We start from the raw sequence: 12,577 nt of genomic DNA on the forward strand, positions 1-12,577 counted from the left end.
AACTTTCAGCTCATACAAGGAGAAGACTGATCAGAGATGCAGCCAAGAGGCCCATGATCACTCTGGATGAACTGCAGAGATCTACAGCTGAGGTGGGAGACTCTGTCCATAGGACAACAATCAGTCGTATATTGCACAAATCTGGCCTTTATGGAAGAGTTGCAAGAAGAAAGCCATTTCTTAAAGATATCCATAAAAAGTGTTGTTTAAAGTTTGCCACAAGCCACCTGGAAGACACACCAAACATGTGGAAGAAGGTGCTCTGGTCAGATGAAACCAAAATTGAACTTTTTGGCAACAATGCAAAACGTTATGTTTGGCGTAAAAGCAACACAGCTGAACACACCATCCCCACTGTCAAACATGGTGGTGGCAGCATCATGGTTTGGGCCTGCTTTTCTTCAGCAGGGACAGGGAAGATGGTTAAAATTGATGGGAAGATGGATGGAGCCAAATACAGGACCATTCTGGAAGAAACCCTGATGGAGTCTGCAAAAGACCTGAGACTGGGACGGAGATTTGTCTTCCAACAAGACAATGATCCAAAACATAAAGCAAAATCTACAATGGAATGGTTCAAAAATAAACATATCCAGGTGTTAGAATGGCCAAGTCAAAGTCCAGACCTGAATCCAATCGAGAATCTGTGGAAAGAACTGAAAACTGCTGTTCACAAATGCTCTCCATCCAACCTCACTGAGCTCGAGCTGTTTTGCAAGGAGGAATGGGAAAAAAATTCAGTCTCTCGATGTGCAAAACTGATAGAGACATACCCCAAGCGACTTACAGCTGTAATCGCAGCAAAAGGTGGCGCTACAAAGTATTAACTTAAGGGGGCTGAATTTTTCCCAATTTTTCAGTTTTTGATTTGTTAAAAAAGTTTGAAATATCCAATAAATGTCGTTCCACTTCATGATTGTGTCCCACTTGTTGTTGATTCTTCACAAAAAAATACAGTTTTATATCTTTATGTTTGAAGCCTGAAATGTGGCAAACGGTCGCAAAGTTCAAGGGGGCCGAATACTTTCGCAAGGCACTGTACATGTATTTCACTGTGGCATACAGAGTACACAGAAAAATACATTCATGAGTTGTAATGTGTGGCAAACATGGACAATATTTCCTGTCCTGTCCTGTGTCTGTCCTGTCCTGTGTCTGTCCTGTCCTGTGTCTGTCCTGTCCTGTGTCTGTCCGGTCCTGTCCTATGTCTGTCCTGTCCTGTGTCTGTCCTGTCCTGTCCTGGCCTGTGTCTGAGTCTCACCTTGCCCTCCAGTAGCTGCTGAGGACGTATAAACTGTGGGGAGACAAACTGCTGTTCCCCTGGTCTCTGTATGTTCACCATCGGCCTCCGAGGAGCACCCAGAACCACTAGACAAGAAAACACACTGGAGAGTTAAATGAATGGTGCTCAGGATGTTTTCTACCAATAAGCACAAATCAAACTAGAAAGGTGAAGTTTCAGGAGAAATGTTATGGTACGTAACAGTAATGAGAGAAAGGGCTGGTATTCCTACCTGCAGTCAGGTCAGGCTGTTTATTGGGGACTGGTTGCCCTGAGTCACCAGCAGAGGGGGCTGGCTGCACATCAAAACAGGGCACAAGACAAGTTACAGAGAGCACAGGAATAAACAATCTGTTGCCTGGCACTACATACAAAGACAGTAAATCACAATATCACATTTCCTCGAGTTCATAGCTGTGAGTAAGGTTTGCAATTATTTTAACATTGTTATCTATCTCAATAAGACTAGCCAGGATAAATAAAGCTAAAATAACAATTGGTCCAGTACTTTGGCTGTGTCTGGGAGTGCGGTGGTCTGGTGGTGTTGTCCGTTGAGGGCAGTGTTACTCTCTGTGCTCTGTCCACTCCCAGCACTACGGGTGCTGCCCACACTGCCCGTACTCCCTACACTGTTCCTGTCACCTGCTAGATAGGACCACAGGAGAGGATAATGGAGAGAGGGAGAAGAGAAAGAGAGATAGAAGTGAGGGACATTAAAGACAACCGTGGTGGCTGGACAGCAAGAGGGAGAGCAAAATGAGGTACCTCCCCTCTGTGTCCTTCCAGAGCTCACGTCAACACAGTCACACACACATCCACATGATTCTAACTGAAGCTGGCAGAGGATGGCAGAGGCTGGACCCTGTCACTGAGCCAGCCAAGTCATCACAGATCAGGGGGGGGTGGCACAGGCCAGGACAGGATGTCATTTGCTGCCATACGAAGCCAAGGGAGATGGTTGCATGGTGGAGCGGAGCTGCAGGCATAGAGCAACAACAGCCAAGGGTACAGAACTACAGATCTATAGGGGTAAACTACAACTACAGTCCTGCAGTAGGACAGATGAAAGGTCATCCACAATGGAAAATTCCTACAGAGGAGTACACAGGGCACCCATTAAGTGTCCTGTAGACTGTTGAAATTGTCACTTTTTTTTGGTCACTGGAACAGAGGTTTCCTGGTGGTCCCATCTTGTGGCAGCAGGGAGAGCAGCAGGAGCTATGGGAAGCTCAGTTTGAAGCTGGCACATGACAAAGGTAGAGCATGGGAACAGGGGACAGAGACAGCCAGCTATTGTCATGGGGTGACAGTGGAGGGACTCTTACCCGCGGAGTGTGAGTTCCTGAGCACCCAGATGTCCTCCAGGGGACAACCAGGCTGAGAGAGGCTGCTGGGAGGCCGACCTATCAGACATAACAACACTGTTGGGCCATGGGGGTACCATGGTCCACGGAGCAGCACTGGGGATTGGCTGGGCCTGAGCATGAGAGGGGTTTAGAGGGGGCGAACATAGGTGTCCTTGTGGCCTCACCACGGTTCACAGTGGTGGGGGAGTTGTCTGGCTGGTTAGGGGACTGAGTACCGTATACAGGTTTCAATGTGCGTCTGTCCTCTGAGTGCATGTATAAGGGTGTGTGTGTATATACCTGGGTTGGCGCTGAGGCCGTTGGCGTGGGGGAGGGCCATGTGGGGATTGTTGGGGGTGTACAGTGTGTAGGAGTCGTCGGTCTGGGGGGCTGAGCTCAGGCTGGAGGAGAGGGGGGCTCTGGAGAGGAGCTGGTGGCGCTGGGTGGGCAGAGAGGCGTGCCGGGACAGGGTGCCCCCTACAGGGTCAAACAGGTAGGACACAGACAGAGAGGAGGTTAAAGCAAGCTGATGGTTAGAGGTGGACATTACATGGTATGGATGGAGAGACGCTGAGAGAAGAGGAGGAGGAAGGGATGGATGGATTGGAAGCATGAGGGATTAGTCCAACCAAGGCAGTCTGGGAAATGGGGTGTTCTCTGGAGGGGCCAACCTGTCATGAAGAGGGGCCACCACTGCTCTTCCAATGCAGTGATGTATAGCGAGCGATACAACCTATCAGTGTGTGTGTGTGTGTGTGTGTGTGTGTGTGTGTGTGTGTGTGTGTGTGTGTGTGGAGCCAAGGGAGAAACAGTTCCTTCAGGAAGTATTCATACCCCTTGACTTATTCCACATTTTGTTGAGGCACAGCCTAAATTCAAAATGTATTCAATAGATTTTTTTTACATCTCACCCATCTATACACAATACCCCATAATGACAAAGTGAAAAGAATATACCGGTATATATATATTTTTTTTTGTAGTACATTTTTGTAAATGTATTGAAAATAAAATAAAGAATGATCTAATTTACATAAATATTCACACGCCTGAGTCAATACATGTTAGAAACGTCTTTGCCAGTGATTACAGCTGTGAGTATTTCTGGGTAAGTCTCTAAGAGCTGTGCAATATTTTCAATATAAATATAAACTTCTTCATGCTCTGTCAAGTTGGTTGTTGATCATTGCTAGACAGCCATTGTCATACCTTAGATTGTCAAGACAATTTAAGTCACAACTGTAACTAGGTCACTCAATGCTTTTATTTTTAACACCCAACTACCAATAGGTTCTCTTCTTTGCGAGGCACAGGAAAACCTCCCTGGTCTTTGTGGTTGAATCTGTGCTTGATATTCACTACTTGACTGAGGGACCTTACAGATAATAAAATCATGTTAACACTATTATTGAACACAGAGTGAGTCCATGCAACTTATTGACTTGTTAAGCACCTTTTTACTCCTGTACGTATTTAGGCTTGCCATAACAAAAGGGGTTGAAAACGTTTCAACTTTTCATTTTCTATGAATTTGTAAAGATTTCTAAAAACAAAATTCCACTTTGACATTATGGGGTATTGTGTGTAGATCAGTGACACAACATTTCAATGTAATACTTTTAAAATTCAGGCTGTAACAACAAAATGTGGAAAAAGTAACGGGGTGTGAATACTTTCTGAAGGTACAGTAGGTGCAGAGGGACAATTTAAGATGGGTCTCCCGTTCCCCTGATCTTTTGTTGTGGTGACAGACTTGCAGAGTCATTTTTCACTGACTGCAGTGCTGAGCTGCTCCCTGTTCTGTCAAAGCTGCTCCGTGAGTGTCACCAAGCCAACCTATTCACTCAGGGATTTCTCCCTCTAGTGCACATCAAAGGGGTGGTGTGGGGCGGATTATCTTCTTCTGTGGTGTTAGGTAGGTAACTGACACCTTCTGTTAATCTAACCGGTATTAGAGGTAGACTGCGTGGGTAAGGGTGGGAGTTTTTACATAATGTACAATAGCAGATGAGTCCTGCAGTTCCAAGCCATTTCCCTTTCCATTTCTGACTTAATCCTGCATTGTGAGTGTGCTGACATGTCTGGGAGATGAGTGAATTAGTGTGTGAGTGTGTGTGTGTGTCTGTGTGTTGATGTTCCGACATGCCGGCAGCTGACTCAACAAGCTACGAATCCTCCGTTTGCTGCGGGTGCCACGGTTACGCAATGAAAGAGGCAAATGTCAGAGGGCTCTCTCTCTTTGCCCATTGCTTTCAGATGGGAGTGGGGAATGGCTAATGATTACACTGACCTTATAGGGTGTGTGTGTGTGTGTGTGTGTGTGTGGTGTGACTGACCTGAGCGTCTGCTGATGACCTCTACAATGTTCGGGGGGAAGTAGCCAACCCGGTCGGTGCCCCTCTGGCTGTCGTGGATGTGCCCCTTCCAGCGCCCGTCCATGTGCTGCTCTAGGACCTGCCAGGCAGCCAATCAAAACAAACATTAAGACAGGTCTAAACCAATCAGATGGCAATTACTACCCAGTGTCTCTCCATATTGAGGCAGGTAGGTCTGTGAGATTCTATAACAACGTGGTGTTATTTCCACTGTTTATGTACGTGTGTGTAGGAGTGTACCTGACCTGAAGTGTGCAGTTCTGGGACAATGACAGAAAGTACATGTTCCAACTTGAAACACATTCTACGCGTTAACAACTTCATCTGTGTATCTATGTCTCTGTATGGTTTGTTTTCATAATGTCAAAGATGTTTTACATAAGTTGGGAGGGAGGTACAAAAGCAGCGCCACAACTGTAGTACAATAACAAACCGAGGGAGAGAACCAAAAGGTCAAGCACATAAACAGATGATGACAGTAGTCATGTGTTTCTGATCATGTTCCATTTGTCCACGTGAGCTGCTAAAACCCAGGCCATTGTCTCTGCTCCCTAATTTATCAGCCTTAGTCAGAGGACACAAGCCAAGGGACATTAGGGTTAGGGGGCTGAGGGTATAGGGGAGAACAGGGGTGTTGGGTTGTGTGTCTGGTAAAAGATGTGGGTAGAGGGGGAAATAGCATGTACTGAATGAGCAGGTTTGACAGCAATAGAAAAATACATTGAAATTTACTGACCTGTCCAAGTTGGCAAAACATCTGAAGGCACACATGCGTAGGATTTATTTTACAATGCATTGTTTTCAATGATAAAAACCCTGCAGGCTCCGACGCCTCGCTCAATTAGAACGTCTTTATTTTTGCTTTTTAATCGCTGGTGATGTAGTCACACAAAATTAAATATTTCTTTGTAATTATTCACTTTTTTCCGAGCTCATTAGAAATGGAAGATGTTGCTAAGATTTGAGGCTTTACCCTACATGCTAAATTAGACAAATTCATCCACTTACGGAAACACAACATCGCTATCAGCCTGTCCAATCCTCTTCACCCGCCTTGCTCTGCCCGACCACTTTTTGCGTTTTGGTTCGGCACCGGTCCCCACTAAGATGTCAGCCAACCTTTTGCCCAGTATCTAACATGTACATGTGTGTGTGAGGTGTGGAAAGGCTAGTTGATGGGAGAGGTGGATGGCCTGAGAGCAAGGTCTATGAATTGTTTCTCTCTGGTATTGAAGCAACCCCCACAGCAGCAGAATAGGCCGACACACTCCCAAGAAGTAAAACAGGCCAGGGTTCATGAGACGATGTGTGTGTGTGTGTGTGTGTGTGTGTGTGTGTGTGTGTGTGTGTGTGTGTGTGTGAGAGACAGTAGTAGTAGTAGTAGAGTCATTTCTGAGTGGGAGTGATGTACTGGATGAATACCAGGGCCTGTCCCTACCCGTCTCTCTGTCTCTCTGGGCTCAAAGAGAGCCACCCTTCAGATATATACTCTCTTCCTATAAACTAGTTCCCCCTCAGGAATATGGATAGTGAAGTTCACCTGTTGTGCACTATACCCCTAAGGACCTAGAACTGATAGATGACATGTAGGTCAGGTTCAGTACAGTGAACTGATAGATGACATGTAGGTCAGGTTCAGTACAGTGAACTGATAGATGACATGTACATCAGGTTCAGTACAGTGAACTGATAGATGACATGTAGGTCAGGTTCAGTACAGTGAACTGATAGATGACATGTACGTCAGGTTCAGTACAGTGAACTGATAAATGACATGTAGGTCAGGTTCAGTACAGTGAACTGATAGATGACATGTACATCAGGTTCAGTACAGTGAACTGATAGATGACATGTAGGTCAGGTTCAGTACAGTGAACTGATAGATGACATGTAGGTCAGGTTCAGTACAGTGAACTGATAGATGACATGTAGGTCAGGTTCAGTACAGTGAACTGATAGATGACATGTACATCAGGTTCAGTACAGTGAACTGATAGATGACATGTACATCAGGTTCAGTACAGTGAACTGATAGATGACATGTACATCAGGTTCAGTACAGTGAACTGATAGATGACATGTACATCAGGTTCAGTACAGTGAACTGATAGATGACATGTACATCAGGTTCAGTACAGTGAACTGATAGATGACATGTAGGTCAGGTTCAGTACAGTGAACTGATAGATGACATGTACGTCAGGTTCAGTACAGTGAACTGATAGATGACATGTAGGTCAGGTTCAGTACAGTGAACTGATAGATGGCGTGTAGGTCAGGTTCAGTACAGTGAACTGATAGATGACATGTAGGTCAGGTTCAGTACAGTGAACTGATAGATGACATGTACATCAGGTTCAGTACAGTGAACTGATAGATGACATGTACGTCAGGTTCAGTACAGTGAACTGATAGATGACATGTAGGTCAGGTTCAGTACAGTGAACTGATAGATGACATGTACATCAGGTTCAGTACAGTGAACTGATAGATGACATGTACATCAGGTTCAGTACAGTGAACTGATAGATGACATGTAGGTCAGGTTCAGTACAGTGAACTGATAGATGACATGTAGGTCAGGTTCAGTACAGTGAACTGATAGATGACATGTACATCAGGTTCAGTACAGTGAACTGATAGATGACATGTAGGTCAGGTTCAGTACAGTGAACTGATAGATGACATGTACATCAGGTTCAGTACAGTGAACTGATAGATGACATGTAGGTCAGGTTCAGTACAGTGAACTGATAGATGACATGTACGTCAGGTTCAGTACAGTGAACTGATAGATGACATGTACATCAGGTTCAGTACAGTGAACTGATAGATGACATGTACGTCAGGTTCAGTACAGTGAACTGATAGATGACATGTAGGTCAGGTTCAGTACAGTGAACTGATAGATGACATGTACATCAGGTTCAGTACAGTGAACTGATAGATGACATGTAGGTCAGGTTCAGTACAGTGAACTGATAGATGACATGTAGGTCAGGTTCAGTACAGTGAACTGATAGATGACATGTAGGTCAGGTTCAGTACAGTGAACTGATAGATGACATGTACATCAGGTTCAGTACAGTGAACTGATAGATGACATGTACATCAGGTTCAGTACAGTGAACTGATAGATGACATGTAGGTCAGGTTCAGTACAGTGAACTGATACGTCAGGTTCAGTACAGTGAACTGATAGATGACATGTACATCAGGTTCAGTACAGTGAACTGATAGATGACATGTACGTCAGGTTCAGTACAGTGAACTGATAGATGACATGTAGGTCAGGTTCAGTACAGTGAACTGATAGATGACATGTACGTCAGGTTCAGTACAGTGAACTGATAGATGACATGTAGGTCAGGTTCAGTACAGTGAACTGATAGATGACATGTAGGTCAGGTTCAGTACAGTGAACTGATAGATGACATGTACGTCAGGTTCAGTACAGTGAACTGATAGATGACATGTAGGTCAGGTTCAGTACAGTGAACTGATAGATGACATGTACATCAGGTTCAGTACAGTGAACTGATAGATGCCATGTACATCAGGTTCAGTATAGTGAACTGATAGATGACATGTAGGTCAGGTTCAGTACAGTGAACTGATAGATGACATGTACATCAGGTTCAGTACAGTGAACTGATAGATGCCATGTACGTCAGGTTCAGTACAGTGAACTGATAGATGACATGTACACCAGGTTCAGTACAGTGAACTGATAGATGACATGTACATCAGGTTCAGTACAGTGAACTGATAGATGACATGTACATCAGGTTCAGTACAGTGAACTGATAGATGCCATGTACATCAGGTTCAGTACAGTGAACTGATAGATGACATGTACATCAGGTTCAGTACAGTGAACTGATAGATGACATGTAGGTCAGGTTCAGTACAGTGAACTGATAGATGACATGTACATCAGGTTCAGTACAGTGAACTGATAGATGACATGTAGGTCAGGTTCAGTACAGTGAACTGATAGATGACATGTAGGTCAGGTTCAGTACAGTGAACTGATAGATGACATGTAGGTCAGGTTCAGTACAGTGAACTGATAGATGACATGTACACCAGGTTCAGTACAGTGCCTAGTGATGGTCTCTACATCCTGTCACAGTCTACACATTTTGCTGCCTTACAATGAAGTATTAACTCTGGGGCGTAAAGACACACAATCATCTTTTTAATTTTATTTGTATTTTTTTTAAATTCTATAATTTTTATTTAACTTTGGGAATGTGGAGTAGGTTGTGTTGATCGGTAGGAACAAAATCAAATGTATTCCCTTTTGAGACAACATTTTAAGGCAGTAAAATGTGAAGACTGTGCAAGGGGTGTGTAGACTTTCACTAGTGACTATATGTGCTTTATGACTGATGGTAAGTTGATCACATCAAGTAGACCCCATTCATGGACTCATGGTTTCCAAACCGTCCTATAGTCCAGTGGTTTTCAAACCGTCCTACAGTCCAGTGGTTTCCAAACCGTCCTACAGTCCAGTGGTTTCCAAACCGTCCTACAGTCCAGTGGTTTCCAAACCGTCCTACAGTCCAGTGGTTTCTAAACCGTCCTACAGTCCAGTGGTTTCCAAACCGTCCTACAGTCCAGTGGTTTCCAAACCGTCCTACAGTCCAGTGGTTTCCAAACCGTCCCACAGTCCAGTGGTTTCCAAACCGTCCTACAGTCCAGTGGTTTCCCAAAACGTCCTACAGTCCAGTGGTTTCTAAACCGTCCTACAGTCCAGTGGTTTCCAAACCGTCCTACAGTCCAGTGGTTTCCAAACCGTACCTACAGTCCAGTGGTTTCCAAACCGTCCTACAGTCCAGTGGTTTCCAAACCGTCCTATAGTCCAGTGGTTTACAAACCTTCCTATAGTCCAGTGGTTTACAAACCTTCCTATAGTCCAGTGGTTTACAAACCTTCCTATAGTCCAGTGGTTTCCAAACCGTCCTACAGTCCAGTGGTTTCCAAACCGTACCTACAGTCCAGTGGTTTCCAAACCGTCCTACAGTCCAGTGGTTTCCAAACCGTTCTACAGTCCAGTGGTTTCCAAACCGTCCTATAGTCCAGTGGTTTACAAACCTTCCTACAGTCCAGTGGTTTTCAAACCGTCCTACAGTCCAGTGGTTTACCAACCTTCCTATAGTCCAGTGGTTTACAAACCTTCCTATAGTCCAGTGGTTTCCAAACCTTCCTATAGTCCAGTGGTTTCCAAACCGTCCTACAGTCCAGTGGTTTCCAAACCGTCCTATAGTCCAGTGGTTTCCAAACCGTCCTACAGTCCAGTGGTTTCCAAACCGTCCTACAGTCCAGTGGTTTCCAAACCGTCCTACAGTCCAGTGGTTTCCAAACCGTCCTACAGTCCAGTGGTTTACAAACCGTCCTACAGTCCAGTGGTTTACAAACCTTCCTACAGTCCAGTGGTTTCCAAACCGTCCTACAGTCCAGTGGTTTACCAACCTTCCTATAGTCCAGTGGTTTCCAAACCGTCCTATAGTCCAGTGGTTTCCAAACCGTCCTACAGTCCAGTGGTTTCCAAACCGTCCTATAGTCCAGTGGTTTCCAAACCGTCCTACAGTCCAGTGGTTTACCAACCTTCCTACAGTCCAGTGGTTTCCAAACCGTCCTACAGTCCAGTGGTTTACCAACCTTCCTATAGTCCAGTGGTTTCCAAACCGTCCTACAGTCCAGTGGTTTCCAAACCGTACCTACAGTCCAGTGGTTTACCAACCTTCCTACAGTCCAGTGGTTTCCAAACCGTCCTACAGTCCAGTGGTTTACCAACCTTCCTATAGTCCAGTGGTTTCCAAACCGTCCTATAGTCCAGTGGTTTACCAACCTTCCTATAGTCCAGTGGTTTCCAAACCTTCCTATAGTCCAGTGGTTTACAAACCTTCCTATAGTCCAGTGGTTTACAAACCTTCCTACAGTCCAGTGGTTTTCAAACCGTCCTACAGTCCAGTGGTTTACAAACCTTCCTACAGTCCAGTGGTTTTCAAACCGTCCTACAGTCCAGTGGTTTACCAACCTTCCTATAGTCCAGTGGTTTACAAACCTTCCTATAGTCCAGTGGTTTCCAAACCGTCCTACAGTCCAGTGGTTTCCAAACCGTCCTACAGTCCAGTGGTTTACAAACCGTCCTACAGTCCAGTGGTTTACAAACCTTCCTACAGTCCAGTGGTTTCCAAACCGTCCTACAGTCCAGTGGTTTCCAAACCGTCCTACAGTCCAGTGGTTTACCAACCTTCCTATAGTCCAGTGGTTTACAAACCTTCCTATAGTCCAGTGGTTTCCAAACCGTCCTACAGTCCAGTGGTTTACCAACCTTCCTACAGTCCAGTGGTTTCCAAACCGTCCTACAGTCCAGTGGTTTACCAACCTTCCTATAGTCCAGTGGTTTCCAAACCGTCCTATAGTCCAGTGGTTTACAAACCTTCCTATAGTCCAGTGGTTTACAAACCTTCCTATAGTCCAGTGGTTTTCAAACCGTCCTACAGTCCAGTGGTTTACAAACCTTCCTACAGTCCAGTGGTTTACAAACCTTCCTACAGTCCAGTGGTTTACAAACCTTCCTATAGTCCAGTGGTTTACAAACCTTCCTATAGTCCAGTGGTTTCCAAACCGTCCTACAGTCCAGTGGTTTACCAACCTTCCTACAGTCCAGTGGTTTCCAAACCGTCCTACAGTCCAGTGGTTTACCAACCTTCCTATAGTCCAGTGGTTTCCAAACCGTCCTATAGTCCAGTGGTTTACCAACCTTCCTATAGTCCAGTGGTTTCCAAACCGTCCTACAGTCCAGTGGTTTACAAACCTTCCTATAGTCCAGTGGTTTCCAAACCGTCCTACAGTCCAGTGGTTTCCAAACCGTACCTACAGTCCAGTGGTTTCCAAACCATCCTACAGTCCAGTGGTTTCCAAACCGTCCTACAGTCCAGTGGTTTCCAAACCGTCCTACAGTCCAGTGGTTTCCAAACCGTACCTACAGTCCAGTGGTTTCCAAACCGTCCTACAGTCCAGTGGTTTCCAAACCTTCCTACAGTCCAGTGGTTTCCAAACCTTCCTACAGTCCAGTGGTTTACAAACCGTCCTATAGTCCAGTGGTTTCCCAAACCGTCCTATAGTCCAGTGGTTTCCAAACCGTCCTACAGTCCAGTGGTTTCCAAACCTTCCTATAGTCCAGTGGTTTCCAAACCGTCCTACAGTCCAGTGGTTTCCAAACCTTCCTACAGTCCAGTGGTTTACAAACCGTCCTATAGTCCAGTGGTTTCCCAAACCGTCCTATAGTCCAGTGGTTTCCAAACCGTCCTACAGTCCAGTGGTTTCCAAACCTTCCTATAGTCCAGTGGTTTCCAAACCGTCCTACAGTCCAGTGGTTTCCAAACCTTCCTACAGTCCAGTGGTTTACAAACCGTCCTATAGTCCAGTGGTTTCCCAAACCGTCCTATAGTCCAGTGGTTTCCAAACCGTCCTACAGTCCAGTGGTTTCCAAACCTTCCTATAGTCCAGTGGTTTCCAAACCTTCCTATAGTCCAGTGGTTTCCAAACCTTCCTATAGT

At 45.3% G+C, this 12,577-nt stretch overlaps 1 protein-coding gene across 10 annotated transcripts in view; it reads right to left on the reverse strand.

Moving 5' to 3' along the window:
• LOC139364944 (caskin-2-like) overlaps nt 1-12,577 on the reverse strand; it is a 73,296-nt gene that overhangs the window by 5,715 nt on the left and 55,004 nt on the right. For 2 of the 10 annotated variants that reach the window (XM_071102205.1, XM_071102203.1), the window contains exons 10-15: nt 4,965-5,082; nt 2,929-3,105; nt 2,608-2,685; nt 1,791-1,927; nt 1,515-1,578; nt 1,262-1,368 (exon numbers count right to left, since the gene is read on the reverse strand). In XM_071102205.1, coding sequence (XP_070958306.1) covers nt 1,262-1,368; nt 1,515-1,578; nt 1,791-1,927; nt 2,608-2,685; nt 2,929-3,105; nt 4,965-5,082 — 681 coding nt within the window. The remainder of the gene's footprint in view (nt 1-1,261; nt 1,369-1,514; nt 1,579-1,790; nt 1,928-2,607; nt 2,686-2,928; nt 3,106-4,964; nt 5,083-12,577) is intronic. The other 8 variants (XM_071102208.1, XM_071102206.1, XM_071102210.1 and 5 more) reach the window with 6 other exon arrangements.

The sequence above is a fragment of the Oncorhynchus clarkii genome, chromosome 13, assembly GCF_045791955.1.
Source record: "Oncorhynchus clarkii lewisi isolate Uvic-CL-2024 chromosome 13, UVic_Ocla_1.0, whole genome shotgun sequence".
Classification (NCBI taxonomy): Eukaryota; Metazoa; Chordata; class Actinopteri; order Salmoniformes; family Salmonidae; genus Oncorhynchus; species Oncorhynchus clarkii.